This window comes from Heterodontus francisci, chromosome 46 (assembly GCF_036365525.1).
Source record: "Heterodontus francisci isolate sHetFra1 chromosome 46, sHetFra1.hap1, whole genome shotgun sequence".
Classification (NCBI taxonomy): Eukaryota; Metazoa; Chordata; class Chondrichthyes; order Heterodontiformes; family Heterodontidae; genus Heterodontus; species Heterodontus francisci.
Genome location: NC_090416.1, coordinates 17,108,285 through 17,129,905, shown reverse-complemented (window position 1 = coordinate 17,129,905; position 21,621 = coordinate 17,108,285). Strand labels below are relative to the sequence as shown.

General features: G+C 54.0%; 1 protein-coding gene across 4 annotated transcripts in view; it reads left to right on the top strand.

The window, feature by feature from the left end:
* The window catches only part of LOC137356820 (thrombospondin type-1 domain-containing protein 4-like), a 134,427-nt gene that overhangs the window by 91,512 nt on the left and 21,294 nt on the right, over positions 1-21,621 (top strand). For all 4 annotated transcript variants that reach the window (XM_068022626.1, XM_068022628.1, XM_068022629.1 and 1 more), the window contains exon 7: positions 20,917-21,053. In XM_068022626.1, coding sequence (XP_067878727.1) covers positions 20,917-21,053 — 137 coding nt within the window. The remainder of the gene's footprint in view (positions 1-20,916; positions 21,054-21,621) is intronic.

Below are 21,621 nucleotides of genomic sequence, written 5' to 3'. Positions count from 1 at the left end.
GGTGTGTGACTTGGAGGGGAACTTGCAGGTGGTGGTGTTCCCATGTGACTACTGCCCTTGTCCTTCTAGGTGGTAGAGGGTACCTGAACCCCAGCTTTCAACAGAGGAAGAAAAGAAAGACTTGCAGTTCTGTTGCATCTTCCACTGCCTGAGGACCAAAGTGCTTTACTTTTTTGAACTGTAGTCACTGTTGTAATGTAGGAAACACAGCAGCCAATTTATGCCTTGCAAGCTCCCATATACAGCAATGTGATAATGACCAGATAATCTCATTTAGTGAAATAAAAGCAAAATACTGCAGATGCTGGAAATCTGTAATAAAAACAAGAAATGCTGTAAATACTCGGCAGGTCTGGCAGCATCTGTGGAGAGAGAAGCAGAGTTAACGTTTCAGGTCAGTGACCTTTCATCAGAACTGGCAAAGGTTAGAAATGTAATAGGTTACAAGCAAATAAAGCAGGGGTGGGGCATAAGATAACAAAAGGGAAGGTATTGATAGGACAGGGTCACAGAGAATAACTGACCAGAAGGTCATGGAGCAAAGGCAAACGGTATGTTAATGGTGATGAAAGACAAAACGTTAGTGCGGAGAGGGTGTTAATTGACAGAAAAATGAACAGCCCTGGCCCAAAGCACTAACATGAAAAAAAAGCAGTGGATAGGCACATGGTAAAAACAAACTAAAATAAAATGAACAAAGAAAAAAGAAAACAATAACTAAAAATAAAAAGGGGAGCCCGTCATGCTCTGAAGTTATTGAACTCCGTGTTCAGTCCGGCAGGCTGTAGTGTGCCTAATCGGTAAATGAGATGCTGTTCCTCGAGCTTGTGTTGATCTTCACTGGAACACTGCAGCAATCCCAGGACAGAGATGTGGGCATGAGGTCGGGGGGGGTGGCGGTGGTGGGAGATTGTTGAAATGGCAAGCAACTGGAAGCTTGGTCACATGCTTTCAGACTGAGCGGAGGTGTTCCGCAAAGCGATTACCCAATCTGAGTTTGGTCTCCCCAGTGTAGAGGAGACCACATTGTGAGCAGCGAATACAGTATACTACATTGAAAGAAGTACAAGTAAATCGCTGCTTCACCTGAAAGAGTGTTTGGGGCCTTGGATAGTGAGGAGGAGGTAAAAGGGCAGGTATTGCACCTCCTGCGATTGCAGGGGAAGGTAGTGGGGGTAATGGAGGAGTGTACCAGGGTGTCCTTTCACTGCCTGACAGGGGAAGGGGAAGATGCGTTTGGTAGTGGCATCACGCTAGAGGTGGCGGAAATGGCGGAGGATGATCCTTTGGATATGGAGGCTGATGGGGTGGAAAGTGAGGACATGGGGAACCCTGTCGCTGTTCTGGGAGGGAGGGGATGGGGTGAGGGTTGAGGTGCGGGAAATGGGCCGGACACAGTTGAGGGCCCTGTCAACAACAGTAGGGGGGGCGGAATCCTCGGTTGAGGAAAAAGGAAGACATATCAGAAGCGCTGTCATGGAAGGTAGCAACATCAGAATAGATGCGTCAGAGACGGAGAAACTGGGAGAATGGAATGGAGTCCTTACAGGAGGTAGGGTGTGAAGAAGTGTAGTCGAGGTAGCTGTGGGAGTCAGTGGGCTTATAATGGATATTGGTAGACAACCTATCCCAAGAGATGGAGACAGAGAAGTCAAGGAAGGGAAGGGAAGTGTCAGAGATGGACCATGTAAAGGTGAGAGAAGGGTGGAAATTGGAAGCAAAGTTGATAAAGTTTTCCAGTTCAGGGTGGGAGCAGGAAATGGCACCGATACAGTCATCAATGTACCGGAAAAAGAGTTGGGGGAGGGGGCCTGAGTAGGACTGGAACAAAGAATGCTCGACATATCCCACAAAAAGACTCTTTTAGCTCATAATCTCTTGAAGTGATGTTGGTGGAGGGATAAATATTGGCTCCAGGAGAACTCCACCCCCTCTCCCCTGCTGCTCTTTAAAATATTGGCCATCTGATCTTTCACATTCACCTGATAGGGCAGGCAGAGTCTCAGTTTAACATTTCATCCAAAAGACAGCACCACAGACAATGTAGCATTTCCTCAGTACTTTACTGAGATTGCCAGACTGGTTTAGATGCCTAGGTCTCTGGAGTGCAGCTCGAACCTCCAAACCTTGTGGCTCAGAGGTGAGAGCGCGACTGAGCACAGCTAATTGGGCTTGACTGTGATGCCCTCTGCTTTCAAACAGCTACTATTCACACCAAGAATGACCTCTTGGGTGAGATACCAGAGGTAGTCACTGGAACCTATGCTCTAGTGAGAGTCAGTACCTTCAGGAGAGGAGGGGACCCGTACCCCAGTGAGAGTCAGTACCTTCAGGAGAGAAGGGGACCCGTACCCCAGTGAGAGTCAGTACCTTCAGGAGTGGAGGGGACCCGTACCCCAGTGAGAGTCAGTACCTTCAGGAGAGGAGGGGACCCGTACCCCAGTGAGAGTCAGTACCTTCAGGAGAGGAGGGGACCCGTACCCCAGTGAGAGTCAGCACTGTCAGGAGAGGAGGGGACCCGTACCCCAGTGAGAGTCAGTACCTTCAGGAGAGGAGGGGACACGTACCCCAGTGAGAGTCAGTACCTTCAGGAGAGGAGGGGACCCGTACCCCAGTGAGAGTCAGTACCTTCAGGACAGGAGGGGACACGTACCCCAGTGAGAGTCAGTACCTTCAGGAGAGGAGGGGACCCGTACCCCAGTGAGAGTCAATACCTTCAGGAGAGGAGGGGACCCGTACCCCCGTGAGAGTCAGTACCTTCAGGACAGGAGGGGACACGTACCCCAGTGAGAGTCAGTACCTTCAGGAGAGGAGGGGACCCGTACCCCAGTGAGAGTCAGCACCTTCAGGAGAGGAGGGGACCCGTACCCCAGTGAGAGTCAGCACCTTCAGGAGAGGAGGGGACCCGTACCCCAGTGAGAGTCAGTACCTTCAGGACAGGAGGGGACACGTACCCCAGTGAGAGTCAGTACCTTCAGGAGAGGAGGGGACCCGTACCCCAGTGAGAGTCAGCACCTTCAGGACAGGAGGGGACCCGTACCCCAGTGAGAGTCAGCACCTTCAGGAGAGGAGGGGACCTGTACCCCAGTGAGAGTCAGTACCTTCAGGAGAGGAGGGGACCCGTACCCCAGTGAGAGTCAGCACCTTCAGGAGAGGAGGGGACTCGTACCCCAGTGAGAGTCAGCACCTTCAGGAGAGGAGGGGACCCGTACCCCAGTGAGAGTCAGTACCTTCAGGAGAGGAGGGGACCCGTACCCCAGTGAGGGTCAGCACCTTCAGGAGAGGAGGGGACCCGTACCCCAGTGAGAGTCAGCACCTTCAGGAGAGGAGGGGACCCGTACCCCAGTGAGAGTCAGCACCTTCAGGAGAGGAGGGGACCCGTATCCCAGTGAGAGTCAGTACCTTCAGGAGAGGAGGGGACCCGTACCCCAGTGAGAGTCAGCACCTTCAGGAGAGGAGGGGACCCGTACCCCAGTGAGAGTCAGTACCTTCAGGAGAGGAGGGAACCCGTACCCCAGTGAGAGTCAGAGAAGGTTTTAATCTTGCCGTATCCTTTTAAATGAATAAAGTGCTCTTTGACTGGGCTGCGGATATTAACCTCTTTCAAAGACACAGTGACCTTCTGTGTAACCAGCAGCAAGAGCTGTTTTTTTCTTCAGACAGAGCAAGACTGATTGTTCACTAATATTTCACTTTGAATGCCTGACAGCCAGGTTACATTTTATGGCAATCCAACCGTTTACTTAACAGTAATCGGACCCCAGCAAAACATTCCTTCTCACTAAGGCAGCTGTGTGCTCTCAGATCCCCGAGCACATCCATCCACATTGAGTAACGGGGTGAGAAGGGTAACTAACATCCTCCGCACTAAGTAACGGGGCTAGAGGGCTAGCTGACATCCTCCGCATTGAGTAATGGGGTTTTGGGGGCGTAACTAACATCCTTCTGCCTCTGCACATTTGCACACACGCACACTAATGCCAATTGCCACGACAGATCTGACTAACGTGAGTGACATATTAGGAAATTTATAGCACCAAGTTAGCCAGACTAAGTCACGCGCATGAGGCCCGGTTGCCTGTGAGTTATTGCCTCCCTCTTTTGGTCGAGAAACAATTTGTAGAATCTTGTCTCAGATGGTGTCTCCTGTGTTGGACCTTGTCTCTGTTCCTTTCTCCTGGTAAAGGTCCCATTCTGATCTCCTCCACCGCCATCACCACCCCCCCCCCCCCCCCCCCCCCCACCTCCCGACATCCACCCTCCTCTCTGGACCGTGGGGACGATATGGTGAGTTTGCCAGCTGATTATCACAGATCTCTGTCCATTTAGCATGGTATTCTGGTTGGGGTTTCAATTGTCAGCTAGTTGAATTAGTTAAGCAAGGCTCCCAGTGTGCCTATTTAGTGTCTACAAAATTGTCCATTCGCCCGTCTGTGTACAATAGGTGTTCTCGGTCATAGGCCGGTCCGTCTATACCAGGCACTGTAGCCCTCCGTGTATAAAGGGTATTCTTGGTTATAAGCTCATCATTGTATAATGGGCATTTGCGGTCATAAGCCTGCCTGTGTAATGGGCGTTCACTGTCGGTAGGGCTTGTGTTGTGCGAACACATATTGCTGCATTCTGAAGTTTGTCCAGATATTTGAGTTTTTTGTTTCTCCCCATCAGTGTGTTAAGTGCTCCAGAGGCCTTGTTCCAAATCTTTTGGCACTCCCATCTATTTGGAACGTCCACAATGCTTCTACAGTAAGCTGCCCCATGGGAATGCCCCTTCACATGTCTTCTGGAAGAGGATGAGTCAGAGCAAGAGAGTGATGCCAGCAGTGGTCTGCTACCCGGGTTTGCCCCGAGGGGAATGAGCATTGTTGAGGGATCGCATCACTGCCAGTAATGCTCAGCCTTAGACTCACATCTCCCTTCCAGCCCTCTGTCTCCACCTCCTTCCAGGCTGCAGCACTGACCTACAAGGAGTGTGCCGGAGAGTGGTGATACAGGGACACCCCCCCCGCCCCTTCTCTGGCTGCAAGCCTGATCCCAGCATCTTATCGCAGCCTGATGTCTGTGGGGGTGGGAGGACGAAGAGGAGAACCCGCAGAGAAGGTGGTAACAACAACTGCTTGTGTTTATATAGCCCCTTTAACATAGTACAAACATCCCAAGGGGCTTCACAGGAGTGCAAATCAGACGAAAGCTGACCCCGAGCCACGTAAGGAGATATTAGGGGACAGGCAACCAAAAGCTCGGTCAAAGAGGTCAGTTTTAAGGAGCGTTTTAAAGGAGGAGAGAGAGAGAGGTGGAGAGGTTCAGGGAGGGAATTCCAGAGCTTAGGGTCCCCAGGCAGCTGAAGGCACGGCCGCCAATGGTGGAGCAATGGGAATCGGGGGATGCTAAAGAGGCCGGAATTGGAGGAGTGCAGAGATCTCGGAGGTTTGTCGGGGCTGGAGGAGGTGACCGAGATAGTGAGGGGGTGAGGCCACAGTGGGATATGAAAGCATGCTATAGCTTGGCCTTAAACTCTCTTTCTATGTTCCATGCGTACGACAAAGAGGGAGGGAGATGGTAGTATAGTGATAATGTCACTGGACTAGTTAACTAGTAACCAGAGGCCCAGGCTAATGCACTGCTGTCATGGGTTCAAATCCCACGACAGCAGATGGTGAAATTTGAATTCAATTAATAAAAATCTGGAATTAAAATAAAAAGTTAGTCTAATGGTGGCCATGTCAAAACTCATCTGGTTCACGAATGTCCTTCAGGGAAGGAAATCTGCTGTCCTTACCTGGTCTGGCCTACACGTGACTCCCGATTCACGGCAATGTGCTTGACTCTTAAATGCCCTCTGAAATGGCCGAGCAAGCCACTCAGTTCAAGGGCAATTGGGGATGGGCAATAAATGGGATGCCCACATCCCATGAACGAATAAAAAAAAAAACAAGTACAGCCAAAACTCCAGCTATTTCTTCTGAGCAAGTCTGTGAGGGATTCACTGGTATATTGTGGCTTAGTAGTGGGTAGCTCTCTCTCTCGGTCTCTCACCTCTGAGTCAGAGAGTTGTGGGTTTGGGTCCCGCTCTGGAGATTGTCCTGGACAATATTTATCCCTCAACCAACGTCATTAACAACAGATTATCTGGGTCGTTATCACATTGCTGTTTGTGGGAGCTTGCTGTGCGCAAATTGGCTGCCGTGTTTGCTACATTACAACAGTAACTACGCTTCAGAAGTACTTCATTGGCTGTAAAGCACTGCAGGACACCCTGAGGACGTGACAGTTGCTATACAAATGCACATTGTTTCTTTTGCTGTACGAGTGGACTTTGTAAAGGTTCCCAGCCTATTTGTCCCTGCATATGGCCATTTATCTTTAATTTTACTCTATTGTTAGCACCCTTTTAAGGACTAGTAGTGGCTGGAAACTCCCCCCCCCCATTCTATGTATATGAAGTAGACCCTACAATTCTAGGGTGGGCATGTGAGGTATTACTGTTTTGCTGACCTGATTGTAAAACCTCCATCCTGAACTATCACCAGGGTATGGTTCTATTGGCACCTGTAGTTATTCAGTACCTCACTCCATGTGCGAGTGGGACAGTATGGATATTAGACTGTGGAGGGCGTCGCAGCAGAGGCCAATCCCGTCCTGGCCAGACGCCATCACTCTCATTGCACAACGTCCCGGTCGGGGGCACTAGGACCCTGTATTTCTCTTGCTGCCTCAGGGTCTGGCTGTCCCAGATATCGGTCCCTGGGGAGCAAATTCTGTCTTCGGTGCTCCCAATGCAGAGCTTGCAGTTACATGTGGGGAATTCAGGGTGGGTTGCAGGTGAAAATATAACCCTGAGCAGTCGTACTGTGCTGCTGAACAATTCCCGAGTAGTCGAAGGGGTTAAAAGGGTGTGGAGGTGTGAAAATTACACAGCAGCCTCTCCGAGTAGGCTGGCCTGGTCCGTGTATTAATAATGGTGCAGTAAAAGAGTGGAAGGAATTGTAACATATGCAGTACAGCTGTCATGAAACCCATTAACAGTCAGCTCTTGGACTCCAAGTCCCTGCTATCAATCCTCAGCCTGAAAGGGCAGCCAGGGAACCTGACATCACTCTGAAGCAGTGTGTGCGTTGGTTGAGCATGTGCCTCGAAAGCCAAGCCCTCCCTTTCCTCTCCTGAATACACTAGGTAAATCTGGGCGGGGGAGAGGGGTACAGGGTGTGCGAGCTGTGGGGCTGAAAGGGTTATGGAGACGGGCCAATGCTCTTTGGTACCTTGGGCTCACATACACGCTCCGACACGAAGCACAGATTCACGCACTCAGCACGTGCACACACAGAAACAAACTTGGACCTCACACACACTGTCTCGCACTCAGCAAGCACACACATGCACCCTCAGCGTACACATGGTGATCGGATCTGGTACCTCGTCGGTCAGTATGACTCCGAGCCTGGCCGTGGGAGTGAGAGACCGGTGCTGACGGGGCTGCCCTTTGAAGCAATTCCAATCAGCTATTTAATTCTTGCCATCTGTTACCAACAAAGGCTCTTTACGTGGCAGCCGGAAGTCAGGAATTTACTGCGTTAACCATTTGGGGGCCAGCAGATTCACTTTGATAGGAGGCTCTGAGTCACGCCCGCCCGCAGTTAGTGTGGTCAGTTTGGCTCAGTACTGCATCGGGCAGTGCATTCCACCCAGCAAACCCCCGTGTCCTTCACGGGAGTGGGTGTGTCAAATACCAATGGGGAAGGGGATGTCTCTCAGAGACTTCCCTCTGATATGCCGAAGTACACTCAGCTAATTCGTGCACAGCAAGCTCCCACAAACAGCTCTGTGGTAATGACCAGATCATTTTTTTTTTTTTAGTGATTTTGGTTGAGGGTTAAATATTGGTCACTCAGGAGAATTCTCCGGCTGTTTTTCCTAGTCGTGCCTTGCGATCTTTTGCCTCTACCTGAGAGGGCAGATGGGGCTTTGGTTTTGTGTCTCATGCAAAAGAGGGCACCTCCGACAGTGCAGCACTCCCTCAGTACTGACCCTCCGACAGTCCAGCACTCCCTCAGTACTGACCCACCGACAGTGCAGCACTCCCTCAGTACTGACCCACCGACAGTGCAGCACTCCCTCAGTACTGACCCACCGACAGTGCAGCACTCCCTCAGTACTGACCCTCCGACAGTGCAGCGCTCCCTCAGTACTGACCCTCCGACAGTGCAGCACTCCCTCAGTACTGACCCTCCGACAGTCCAGCACTCCCTCAGTACTGACCCACCGACAGTGCAGCACTCCCTCAGTACTGACCCTCCGACAGTCCAGCACTCCCTCAGTACTGACCCACCGACAGTGCAGCACTCCCTCAGTACTGACCCTCCGACAGTGCAGCGCTCCCTCAGTACTGACCCTCCGACAGTGCAGCGCTCCCTCAGTACTGACCCTCCGACAGTGCAGCACTCCCTCAGTACTGACCCTCCGACAGTGCAGCACTCCCTCAGTACTGACCCACCGACAGTGCAGCACTCCCTCAGTACTGACCCACCGACAGTGCAGCACTCCCTCAGTACTGACCCTCCGACAGTGCAGCGCTCCCTCAGTACTGACCCACCGACAGTGCAGCACTCCCTCAGTACTGACCCACCGACAGTGCAGCACTCCCTCAGTACTGACCCACCGACAGTGCAGCACTCCCTCAGTACTGAACCTCTGACAGTGCGACACTCCCTCAGTACTGACCCTCCGACAGTGCAGCACTCCCTCAGTACTGACCCACCGACAGTGCAGCACTCCCTCAGTACTGACCCACCGACAGTGCAGCACTCCCTCAGTACTGACCCACCGACAGTCCAGCACTCCCTCAGTACTGACCCACCGACAGTGCAGCACTCCCTCAGTAGTGACCCTCCGACAGTGCGGCCCTCCCTCAGTAGTGACCCTCCGACAGTGCGGCCCTCCCTCAGTAGTGACCCTCCGACAGTGCGGCACTCCCTCAGTACTGCACTGGGAGTATCGGCACGAGTGATACCCACTGAGCCACGGCTGATACCTTCAAAGACTTGCTCCTTAAAAGAACCACAATGTGCTAAGGCCAGGAGTCATCATGGAACATGACACAAAAATAAGTGCTTGGATGCAGGAGGGTCTCAGAGGGAGAGCAGTGGACCTGAGTACCCCTAGACTTTGTCTGGAAAGGGATGATGGGGTACAGAGGACGGGGGAAAGTTCAGGTATATCTCTCCTCCTGATTAATACCCAAGGACAATCTCCTGGAAAGAGTGTGTGCATCTGTGAACTTGCACTTGCCTGCATAAGCTGGGGAAGCCCCTCTCCCCACTGATTCACTGACACCCTTCCTTTGACTTTCCCCCTCTCTCCCCCTCCCCTTTCCCCCTCTACCCCTCCCCCTTTCCCCCTCTACCCCTCCCCTTTCCCCCTCTACCCCTCCCCCTTTCCCCCTCTACCTCTCCCCCTTTCCCCCTCTACCCCTCCGCGTTTCCTCCTCTACCCTTCCCCCTCTCCTCCCGCTTTCCCTCTCTCCCTTCCCCTTTCTGCCTCTCCTCCCCTTTCTCCCTCCCCCCTCCCCTTTCCCCCTCCCCTTTCCCCCTCCCCTCTCCTCCCCATTTCTGCCTCTCCTCCCCATTTCTGCCTCTCCTCCCCATTTCTGCCTCTCCTCCCCATTTCTGTCTCTCCTCCCCATTTCTGCCTCTCCTCCCCATTTCTGCCTCTCCTCCCCATTTCCCGCCTCTCCTCCCCCCTTTCCGCCTCTCCTCCCCCCTTTCCCGCCTCTCCTCCCCCCTTTCCCGCCTCTCCTCCCCCTTTCCCGCCTCTCCTCCCCCCTTTCCCGCCTCTCCTCCCCCCCTTTCCCGCCTCTCCTCCCCCCTTTCCCGCCTCATCTCCCCCCTTTCCCGCCTCTCCTCCCCCTTTCCCGCCTCTCCTCCCCCCTTTCCCGCCTCTCCTCCCCCCTTTCCCGCCTCTCCTCCCCCTTTCCCGCCTCATCTCCCCCCTTTCCCGCCTCTCCTCCCCCCTTTCCCGCCTCTCCTCCCTCCCCCCTTTCCCGCCTCTCCTCCCCCTTTCCCGCCTCTCCCTCCTCCCCTTTCCCGCCTCTCCCTCCCTCCCCCCTTTCCCCGCCTCTCCCTCCCTCCCCCTTTCCGCCTCTCCTCCCTCCCCCTTTCCCGCCTCTCCCTCCCTCCCCCCTTTCCCGCCTCTCCCTCCCTCCCCCCTTTCCCGCCTCTCCCTCCCTCCCCCCTTTCCCGCCTCTCCCTCCCTCCCCCCTTTCCCGCCTCTCCCTCCCTCCCCCCTTTCCCGCCTCTCCCTCCCCCCTTTCCCGCCTCTCCCTCCCCCTTTCCCGCCTCTCCCTCCCCCCTTTCCCGCCTCTCCCTCCCCCCTTTCCCGCCTCTCCCTCCCCCCTTTCCCGCCTCTCCCTCCCCCCTTTCCCGCCTCTCCCTCCCCCCTTTCCCGCCTCTCCCTCCCCCCTTTCCCGCCTCTCCCTCCCCCCTTTCCCGCCTCTCCCTCCCCCTTTCCCGCCTCTCCCTCCCCCCTTTCCCGCCTCTCCCTCCCCCCTTTCCCGCCTCTCCCTCCCCCCTTTCCCGCCTCTCCCTCCCCCACTTTCCCGCCTCTCCCTCCCCCACTTTCCCGCCTCTCCCTCCCCACTTTCCCGCCTCTCCCTCCCCCACTTTCCCTCTCGCCTCCCACCCTCCGCCCTCTCGCCTCCCCACCCTCCGCCCTCTCGCCTCCCCACCCTCCGCCCTCTCGCCTCCCCACCCTCCGCCCTCTCCCCCTCCCCTTTCCCTCGCTTCCGCTCCTTCCCCCTCTCCCCCTCACCTTTCCCCCTCTCCCCCTTCCCCCTCGCCTCCCCCACTTTCCCCCTCGCCTCCCCCACTTTCCCTCTCGCCTCCCCACCCTTCGCCCTCTCCCCCTCCCCTTTCCATCGCTTCCGCTCCTTCCCCCTCTCCCCCTCCTTTCCCTCACTCCTCCCCACTTTCCCTCTCTTTTGCCCGCCCCCCTCCCTCTCCCCCCGTGTGCCCCTCTGTTGAGTGGGAGTTATAATCCAGGACAATTCCACCCTGTACAGCTGCCTCCCGTCACTCACTGGCCTGTATGAATGGACTCGCTTGTTTCCAGTCACAGCAACGTATGAAAGAAAATTGTTTTTATTGAAGCTGGATATTAAGGCCATGTGTTTTCCCAATGCTAGCACTTTAATCTGGGGGGCCATGGGGGAGGGGAGTTTCTGTGTCACAGTCATTGGAGGGAAGTGAAGAATATTTCGAATGTGAGAGACCTCTGTTCCAAGGTTAAGAAAAGCTCTCTAAATCCATGGAAAAGGAGTGCTGGGATCAGGAGTCTTTCAGAAAAAATTTGCTTGTTCCCAGTTTTTTATCAGTCTTTTATTTTAGTTTTAATTTACAGTCCTCCATGTCCTTACCTTCCCCCCTGCCCCCATCTCTCTCACCTCCTCCAGTCTCAAAACTCTCCACTCCTCCAATTCTGACCTATTGTGCATCCCTGATCGTCTGTTTTTCAGTGATGTTGGTTGAGGGATAATTATTGGCCCCAGGACACCGGGGAGAACTCCCCTCGCTCTTCAAAATAATGGCCGTGGGATCTTTTTTGCCCACCTGGGAGGGCAGAGGGGTCTTGGTTTAATGTCTCATCCAAATGACTGACCCTCAGCCAGTGCGACACTCCCTCAGTACTGACCCTCTGGCAGTGCAGCACTCCTTCAGCACTAACCCTCTGACAGTGCAGCACACCCTCAGCGCTGCCCCTCCGACAGTACGGCACTCCCTCAGTACTGCCCCCTCCGACAGTGCGACCCTCCTCAGCGCTGCCCCTCCGACAGTGCGGCACTCCCTCAGTACTGCCCCTCCGACAGTGCGGCACTCCCTCAAGTCCTGACCCTCCGACAGTGCGGCACACCCTCAGCGCTGCCCCTCCGACAGTGCAGCACACCCTCAGCGCTGCCCCTCCGACAGTGCAGCACACCCTCAGTACAGCACTGGGAGTGTCAGCCTGGATTAAGTGCACAAGTAGGACTCAAAACCATGAACCTGTGACCCAGTAAGCATCAGTAATGTTGGTTTGGGGACTGGAGTCACGTATCGGCCCGGACCATGTAATGTCAGCTGGTTTCCTTCCAGAAGGGATGTCAGTGAACCGATTGGGTTCTTTATGACAATCCGACAGCATCATGGTCACTGAGGTTTTGAGATTTTAAGCTGAATTCCCATTCCCAAGCAGGTGCGGTGGGATTCGAACTCACATTGTCTGGATTATTAGTCCAGTAATACAGTCACCACACCACAGTGTGCACACATCTACCTGTCGTGGTGCATTAACTTAACGTGGCCTTTGGAGAGTCTCACACAGGGAATGTGATCCCACTGTGGCCTCAGTCCGATTCCCAGAGGATATTACTGGCGGCAGACAAGTTCACGGGCAGGAGACTGAAAAGGAAACCAGGACAAAAGGAAATGTAAAAATAAGCTGAAGGAATGAATATTTTTAAACACAGAATATTGGAATCATTTCAACTGGGCAAGGAAACAATCCAAATTTTTGTACAGGCTCCTCTGATGGCTAAGGGGCCAAAGCAGTGTCCAGTGTTCTACAGACCTATACTGTTCCGGGTCTCGTACCCAGTCTACGCTGGGTTATGTGATTGCAACCTGAATGGTGGTACAATTGGCCTCAGTGCCATTTGGAATGAGGGGTGGGGTAGGGGCGTTGCTATCGATCCAGCTCCCGGTAACTGTCTGGTGGCTGCTGCTGGATAGCAGATGCAGGACAGTGGGAGAGGACAGGATTAAGCTAGGCTACATCATCTGCTCCTCATTGTCTGATTGCTTTTGCAATGAGTAAGGGAGCACGAGCAGGGGCGGTGATATCGCAGATCAGGAGAGCACTCGATCTGTGTTAGTGCTGAGCTGTCTTTACCCTGCTCCTTGTTAGTGGCTAATAAGGTCTGTTAATGAATGTTAAATACCTGGTAGTTGAAGGTAATAGGGTGAACACGTGTTGGGTGTTGGTTAGTTAATTGTACTCTGATGTATGTATAAAGAAGAGCCAGCCAGCACTGGTGGGGTGTTAGGAGTGCAGAAGTAAGCTCTGTGGCAAGCAATAAACAGTCTCCACCAAAGCATCCTAGTTTCAGCGTCTTCACAAACAGGCTTGGACATTTCTCCAACAGTTTTCGGGTCTTCTTTTCTCACTGGGGTAGGGGTCCCACGTACACTGACTCTCACTGGGGTACGGGTCCCACACACACTGACTCTCACTGGGGTACGGGTCCCACACACACTGACTCTCACTGGGGTACGGGTTCCACATACACTGACTCTCACTGGGGTACGGGTCCCACACACACTGACTCTCACTGGGGTACGGGTTCCACACGCACTGACTCTCACTGGGGTACGGGTTCCACACGCACTGACTCTCACTGGGGTACGGGTCCCACACACTGACTCTCACTGGGGTACGGGTCCCACTCACACTGACTCTCACTGGGGTACGGGTCCCACTCACACTGACTCTCACTGGGGTACAGGTCCCACACACTGACTCTCACTGGGGTACGGGTCCCACTCACACTGACTCTCACTGGGGTACGGGTCCCACACACACTGACACTCACTGGGGTACGGGTCCCACACACTGACTCTCACTGGGGTACGGGTTCCACTCAGATTGACTCTCACTGGGGTACGGGTTCCACTCAGATTGACTCTCACTGGGGTACGGGTCCCACACACTGACTCTCACTGGGGTACGGGTTCCACTCAGATTGACTCTCACTGGGGTACGGGTTCCACTCAGATTGACTCTCACTGGGGTACGGGTCCCACACACTGACTCTCACTGGGGTACGGGTCCCACACACTGACTCTCACTGGGGTACGGGTTCCACTCAGATTGACTCTCACTGGGGTACGGGTCCCACACACTGACTCTCACTGGGGTACGGGTTCCACACACACTGACTCTCACTGGGGTACGGGTCCCACACACTGACTCTCACTGGGGTACGGGTCCCACACACACTGACTCTCACTGGGGTACGGGTCCCACACACACTGACTCTCACTGGGGTACGGGTCCCACACACTGACTCTCACTGGGGTACGGGTCCCACACACACTGACTCTCACTGGGGTACGGGTCCCACACACTGACTCTCACTGGGGTACGGGTCCCACACACACTGACTCTCACTGGGGTACGGGTCCCACACACATTGACTCTCACTGGGGTACGGATTCCACTCAGATTGACTCTCACTGGGGTACGGGTCCCACACACTGACTCTCACTGGGGTACGGGTTCCACACACTGACTCTCACTGGGGTACGGGTTCCACACACACTGACTCTCACTGGGGTACGGGTCCCACACACACTGACTCTCATTGGGGTACGGGTCCCACACACTGACTCTCACTGGGGTACGGGTCCCACACACACTGACTCTCACTGGGGTACGGGTCCCACACACTGACCCTTGTTGAAGTACAGTTCCTGGCTGGCCTCCAAATTTGCACGCATTGTAAACTTGAGCTCATCCAAAACTCTGCAGCCCCTGACTTGATTTGCATTGATTGCCTTCACCCATCATGCCCCGTGCTCACTGACCCACATTGACTCCCAGTCCAGCAATGCCTCAATTTTAGAATTTGCATCCTCCTGTTTAAATCCCTCTCTGGCCTTCCCCCCCCTCCCTATCTCTGTAACCTCCTCCGGCCCCTTCAACCCTCCGAGATCTCTGCGCTCCTCCAATTCCGGCCTTTTGCCCACCCCCCGATTCCCATCGCTCCACCATTGGCGGCCGTGCCTGCAGCTGCCCGGGGGGCCCTAAGCTCTGGAATTCCCTCCCTAAACCTCTCCGTCTCTCTCTCTCTCCTCCTTTAAGACGCTCCTTAAAACCGACCTCTTTGACCGAGCTTTTGGTCGCCTGTCCCTAATGTCTCCTGATGTGGCTCGGGGTCAGATTGAGTCTGATACTTGCTCCTTGGAGCACCTTGGGACGACCTGCAAGATGTTGTTTGCTGAAAACCTCGTTCAGAGCAACAAGGGCTCACTTGTCGAGGTCCCATGCTGCAATTCTGAAGCAGATGTTTGCAGTCCAGATGTTATAGTGCTTGACTTTTTAAACCGTTACAATTTTCCTTTCAAGATGTAATCTGTTCTTCGGAGGAAAACAAATGGCCGTAAAGATACCGGGTCATCAATTGGACACTCGCTCATGCATCCCTTTGAAGTGGTCCGCGAGAGGCAACACGAAACCACATCAATTTAAACTGGTCCCTGAGGATGCCGGGGTCTGGGCGGGAGTGTGGGGGTGGGAGCTGGGTGCGACTGGTCAGCTGCTGGGTTGCAGTAACTGCACCCCCCACCCCCCCCCCCCCACTCCACTTCCCATCAACTCTTTAATTCACAGTCTGGTATCATTTGGACGCCCCCCTCCCCCCCTGTGGACACTGGGTATCTTGACCCAGAGGTGCACATCTGGACCCAGCTGGGCATGGGGGAGGTGCCGTTTACATCTCTGTTATTGTTCGATAACCTTCACTTTGAGGACGACAAGCTGGTCGCAAGAATGGTGACCTTTAAAGGGGAGGTGTATTCATCGCAATTAACCCTCAGGGCCATTAGGATCCCCTCTTCCCTTTAACCAGAGGGTCATGCATTCTCGCACTGGCTACAGCCTCTTTAACGGGTCTTCCTGTTTGGCACTAACTTTTATTCTCGTTAAATGCAACTGCCCTTTTCAATGATAAAAGACAAAGTGCCAGTTGTCCTCATTAATTAACAGCTACCCCACTGAAAGCACAGTCGTTAAATAAACTTCACTGCGTGATTTGGATAGGGTTTCATTGCACATGAATTAATTTCTGACGGAATAGAACGAAGTAGCAGAGAAGTTGTGTTCAGCTCGTATTGAAGCTTGGCCAGACCTCACTTTACAGTGACCGTGCACAGTCCTGGTCTCCATATTATCGAAAGGACGTAGAGGCACCGGAGAAGGCGCAAGTAAGATTCACCAGAAGTGAGAGGTTGTAACTATCCGGAAAGATTGAACAGGCTGAGGGCTCTTTTCTCCAGAAAAGAGAAGGCTGAGGGTTGCCTGAGAGAGGTCTTTAATAATAATGAAAGCGTTTGATAGGGTGGAGATGATGATTTGGGGGAGTCCAGAGCAAGTGGTCATCAATATAAGACAGTCACCAATAAATCCGATGGGGAATTCAGGAGAAACCTTTCCCCAGAGAGTGGTGAGAATGTGGAACTCGCTACCACAGGGAGTGGTTGAGGGGAATAGCAGAGATACATTTAAGGGGGAAGCTGGATAAACACATGAGGGAGAAAGGAATAGAAGGATATGGGGATAGGGGGAGATGAAGAGGGGGTGGGAGGAGGCTCGTGTGGAGAAGATGGGCTGAAAGGCCTGTTTCGGTGCTGTAGACTCGATGTAACGCTATGTAAACAGTGAGGCTTTCTTTTAGTGTGAAATTAAAATGGGATTTTTGTGCCTCTCAATTTTTGTGTCAACAAATTGCTGAACTCCAATCTGTGCCAGGCTGTAGCTGTTTGCTTTTGTCGTTGGTTGTTGGATGACAGCAGGCATGACCCTCCCTTCCTGTGGCTCAGTGGGCAGATTTCTTACCTCTGAGTCAGAAGTTTGTGGGTTCGAGCCCCACTCCAGAGAGTTGAGCACAAAATCCAGGCCGACACTCCCAGTGCAGTACTGAGGGAGCGCCGCACTGTCGGAGGGTCAGTACTGAGGGAGTGCTGCGCTGTCGGAGGGTCAGTACTGAGGGAGCGCTGCGCTGTCGGAGGGTCAGTACTGAGGGAGCGCTGCGCTGTCGGAGGGTCAGTACTGAGGGAGCGCTGCACTGTCGGAGGGTCAGTACTGAGGGAGCGCCACACTGTCGGAGGGTCAGTACTGAGGGAGCGCCGCACTGTCGGAGAGTCAGTACTGAGGGAGCGCCGTACTTTCGGAGGGTCAGTACTGAGGGAGTGCCGCACTGTCGGAGGGTCAGTACTGAGGGAGTGCTGCACTGTCAGAGGTGCCATCGTTCTGATGAAACGTTGAAGACCCCGTCTGCCCTCTCAGGTGGACGTAAAAGATCCCACAGCCATAATTCAAAGAAGAGCTGGGCAGTTGTCCTGAGAGGGCAGACTAGGGCCTCAGTTTATCCAGAAAGACAGCAGCTCCGGCAGTGCAGCACTCCCTCAGTGATGGCAGTGGGAGCCTCGGCCTGGATTTATGGTCTCAGATCTCTGGAGCGGGACTCGAACCCACAATATTCTGACTCTGAAGCGGCAGAGCTGTCCACTGAGCCAGGACTGGCACCGGAAGGAGTGAAAACATCCCTAGCATCGCCAACCAACTTCGAAACTCGCCCTGTGGGGTTGCAACTTGTAACAGATGTGATTCGGTCGGGTGTTCTGCTTCTCGCAGCCCTCGGGCACTCAGATAATGCAGGGGCATCCCTTCCCCTTCCCCTCGTGGGATGAAGATCAGAGTTTTGGTTTTGAGTCGTTTTTTTTTTAATGGAATAGATTTCACTAATTTTTCTCACAGTCTCCCTGCCAAGTTCTGCAAGCTGGAAGCAGCTGGGATTGTAACCTTGCCATGTTATTTATTTTCTCGCTCTGTTTATCATGTGTTGAAGCGATGACTTCAATCTGGAAATGTCACCAGAGAATACCAAATAGACCATTCCCCTCCCCGCCCAGCCAGTGACCTTGTTCAGCAGCGGGAGGCTGGGGTAAGGGGGGTGGGTTGCCAACCCTCCAGGATTGGCCTGGAGTCTGCAGCAATCGCACGATGATCTCTCGGGCCGGAGCGAGCAAAAATAAACCCCGAGGGGGAAAATACCGCAGAGGTGCAAAGGGGGGGGGGGGAAAAAAAAGTTTTTTTTAAGCATCATTCTTAAACACTTATTAGTTATATAAAAAAACATGGGCGGAGGCAGTAAAGGCTGGTTGACTGACAGTCAAGAATGTGGTCAGACAGGCTTAGCGGTGATGTCGCTGGGCTGGTAGTCCAGAGACCCCAGCTAACGCCCTGGGGGAAATGAGTTTAAAATCAATTAATCAATTAAAATCCGGAATTGCAAGCTGGTAACGGTGTCGTGAAACTATCATCGATTGTCGTTAAAAAATAAAAACCCCCACCTGGTTCACTAGTGCTGTCCTTCAGGGAAGGAAATCTGCCAACCTTACTCAGTCTGACCTACGTGCGACTCCCGGACCCACAGCGATGTGGTTGACTCTCAACTGCCCTCTGGAATGGCCCAGCAAGCCACTCCGTTGTCAAGGAGCAATTCGGGATGGGCAGCAAATTGCTGGGCTTTGCCAGCGACGCCCACATCCCATGAAAGAATAAAACAAAAGCATCCAATTGGGAATGACGTCTGTTTGCTTTCTGAAGGCGGGGCTTGGATAGACAGCCAGTGGCGGTGGGGGTAAACGGGCTGGTTGGACGTCATATGATGAAGCCTCCAGGAATATGTCCAACCGGAGTTGGTAACTGTCGTCCCACGAGGTGAAGATGGTGAGCCACGTGGATCCACCCTCGAGGTCTCCTGCAGGGTTATTGCCGTGAAGCGACAACACATGTTGGTGAGGTGGAGCGTAACATTCCCATCCTCATGTTTCAACCCCTCTGTGACCTCAACATGCCCCATCCCTACCCTCCTCCAGCCCTACCCTCAAACTCTTCCACTCCTCTTGTGTCAGTCTCCCCCACCCCCTGCTCCCTCTGCCCCACCGTTGGCACCTGTGAATTCAGCACTGTCAGCAGAAATAACTTGCATTTATAAAGCGCCTTTCAGCCAGTGGAGTACCTTTTGAAGTGTAGTCACTGTTGTAATGTAGGACATGCGGCAACTAATTTGCGCACAGCAAGATCCCACATACAGCAATGTAATGATGACGGTTGAGAGATAAATATTGGTCCCAGGATACCCAGGGCCTAACTACCCCCAGCCCCGCCTCCCCACTCCTCATCTAATAGTGGCCATGGGATCTTTTACTTCCACCTCAGAGGGCAGATGAGGGTCTCAGTTTAACATTTCATCCCAAAGACAGCATCTCCCCCAGTGCTGACCCTCCGACAGTGCGGCACTCCCCCAGTACTGACCCTTCGACAGTGCGGCGCTCCCTCAGTACTGACCCTCCGACAGTGCGGCGCTCCCTCAGTACTGACCCTCCGACAGTGCGTGCGGCGCTCCCTCAGTGCTGACCCTCCGACAGTGCGGCGCTCCCTCAGTGCTGACCCTCTGACAGTGCGGCGCTCCCCCAGTGCTGACCCTCCGACACTGCGGCGCTCCCTCAGTACTGACCCTCCGATAGTGCGGCACTCCCTCAGTACTGACCCTCTGACAGTGCGGCGCTCCCTCAGTACTGACCCTCTGATAGTGCGGCGCTCCCTCAGTACTGACCCACCGACAGTGCGGCGCTCCCTCAGTACTGACCCTCCGACAGTACGGCACTCCCTCAGTACTGACCCTCCAACAGTGCAGCATTCCCTCAGTACTGACCCTCCGACAGTACAGCACTCCCTCAGTACTGACCCTCCGACAGTACGGCATTCCCTCAGTACTGACCCTCCGACAGTGTGGTGCTCCCCCAGTGCTGACCCTCCGACAGTGCGGCGCTCCCCCAGTGCTGACCCTCCGACAGTGCGGTGCTCCCTCAGTACTGACCCTCTGACAGTGCGGCGCTCCCTCAGTACTGACCCTCTGACAGTGCGGCGCTCCCTCAGTACTGACCCACCGACAGTGCGGCGCTCCCTCAGTACTGACCCTCCGACAGTACGGCACTCCCTCAGTACTGACCCTCCAACAGTGCAGCATTCCCTCAGTACTGACCCTCCGACAGTACGGCACTCCCTCAGTACTGACCCTCCGACAGTACGGCATTCCCTCAGTACTGACCCTCCGACAGTGTGGTGCTCCCTCAGTACTGACCCTCCGACAGTGCGGCACTCCCTCAGTACTGACCCTCTGACAGTGCAGCGCTCCCTCAGTACTGACCCTCCGACAGTGCGGCGCTCCCTCAGTACTGACCCTCTGACAGTGCAGCGCTCCCTCAGTACTGACCCTCCGACAGTGCGGTGCTCCCTCAGTACTGACCCTCTGACAGTGTGGCACTCCCTCAGTACTGCACTGGGAGCATCGGCCTGGATTTTGTATATCAGTCTCTGGAATGAGGCTCGAACCCACAACCCTCTGACTCCGAGGCGAGAGAGCTAGTGATTGAGCCACGAGTGACACTATTGCAGATGTTGCGGGAGGGCGGGGGGTTGGTAATTGTCGTGGGGTTCGAGGCAGTTGATATTTGGAAGCAGTTCCTTAGTCTCTGGCTGCTTTAATGAGGGTTTTATTTTCAAGTCTGTGTACTTTTCCGTGTCCGGAGTGAAGTGATTACACAGCTGGATGCAATGCTTTCGAGAGCTTGTGTGTGTGTGTGTGTGTGTGTGTGTGTGTGTGTGTGTGTGTGTGTGTGTGTGGGCTGGCAGGGGGGAAATTTGACAGCGTCTCGCACTATCCTGGCAAACCAGCAAACCATTTTTAGCAGCTGAACTGGAGGATGGAGATGGGTGTGTGAGCTGTGTGGGGGGTCCCCCCTCGGAACCGTGATGGTCACAGTGACCCGACTGGGCTATCACACACGGTCCAAAATGCTCCCCATTGTTACACTGCAGTCAGCACACACAACCAGGAAACGTTGCCACATCTTTCTTAGATCTTTTCACTATTGGCACGACTCTCTGTAAAGGGGACGCTATCGGTGACAGAGTGTCTCTACCAGTGTCCCCTTTATATAGACTCTTGCTGTAAGAGGCCCCTTTATACCGGGGCCGTCTTGCTGTCCATTGCCCCATTAAAGGAGTAACTCTCTCTCTCCCTGTTTCTGTTTTCCGTTGCAGTGCAGAAGGATCAGCAGTGTGAGCTGAACTGCCGTCCCTCGGGCTATCGATTCTACGTGCGACATGCAGACCGGGTGCTGGACGGTACACCCTGCCAGGCAAACTCCAGTGACGTGTGTGTGGGCGGGCACTGCCTGGTGAGTGCCCCCCTCCCTCCGCCTCGCGTTCTTCGGCGCCTCCTTCCGACTCCTGCCGCTTTCACCCCTGGGATATCAGCTGTGAGGATCTCCCTGTTCGACCCAGTTAACTCGCAGTTAACTAGCTGGTAAAGTTGGGGATTGTAACTGACCACCTGCTCGACTGTCATTGTAGGGGGTGGTGGAATGCAAAGTGATGGGTCTCGCAGGTAAATCTCACTCCTTTCCTCAATGTTTCAAATTCCTGCATGGTCCACCCCTCCCCCGCCCCCATCTCTCTAATCCTCTCCCCGCCCCTCCGAGATCTCTGCGCTCCTTCAATTCCAGCCTCTTGAGCATCCCCCCGATTCCCATCGCTCCACCATTGGCGGCCGTGCCTTCAGCTGCCTGGGGGTCCTAAGCTCTGGAATTCCCTCCCTAAACCTCTCCGTCCCTCCCTTTCTCTCTCTCTCCTCCTTTTAAGATGCTGCTTAAAACCGACCTCTTTGACCAAGCTTTTTGGTCACCTGTCCCTAACATCTCCTGAAGTGGCTGGGGGTCAGATTTTGTTTGATGATGGTGCCTGTGA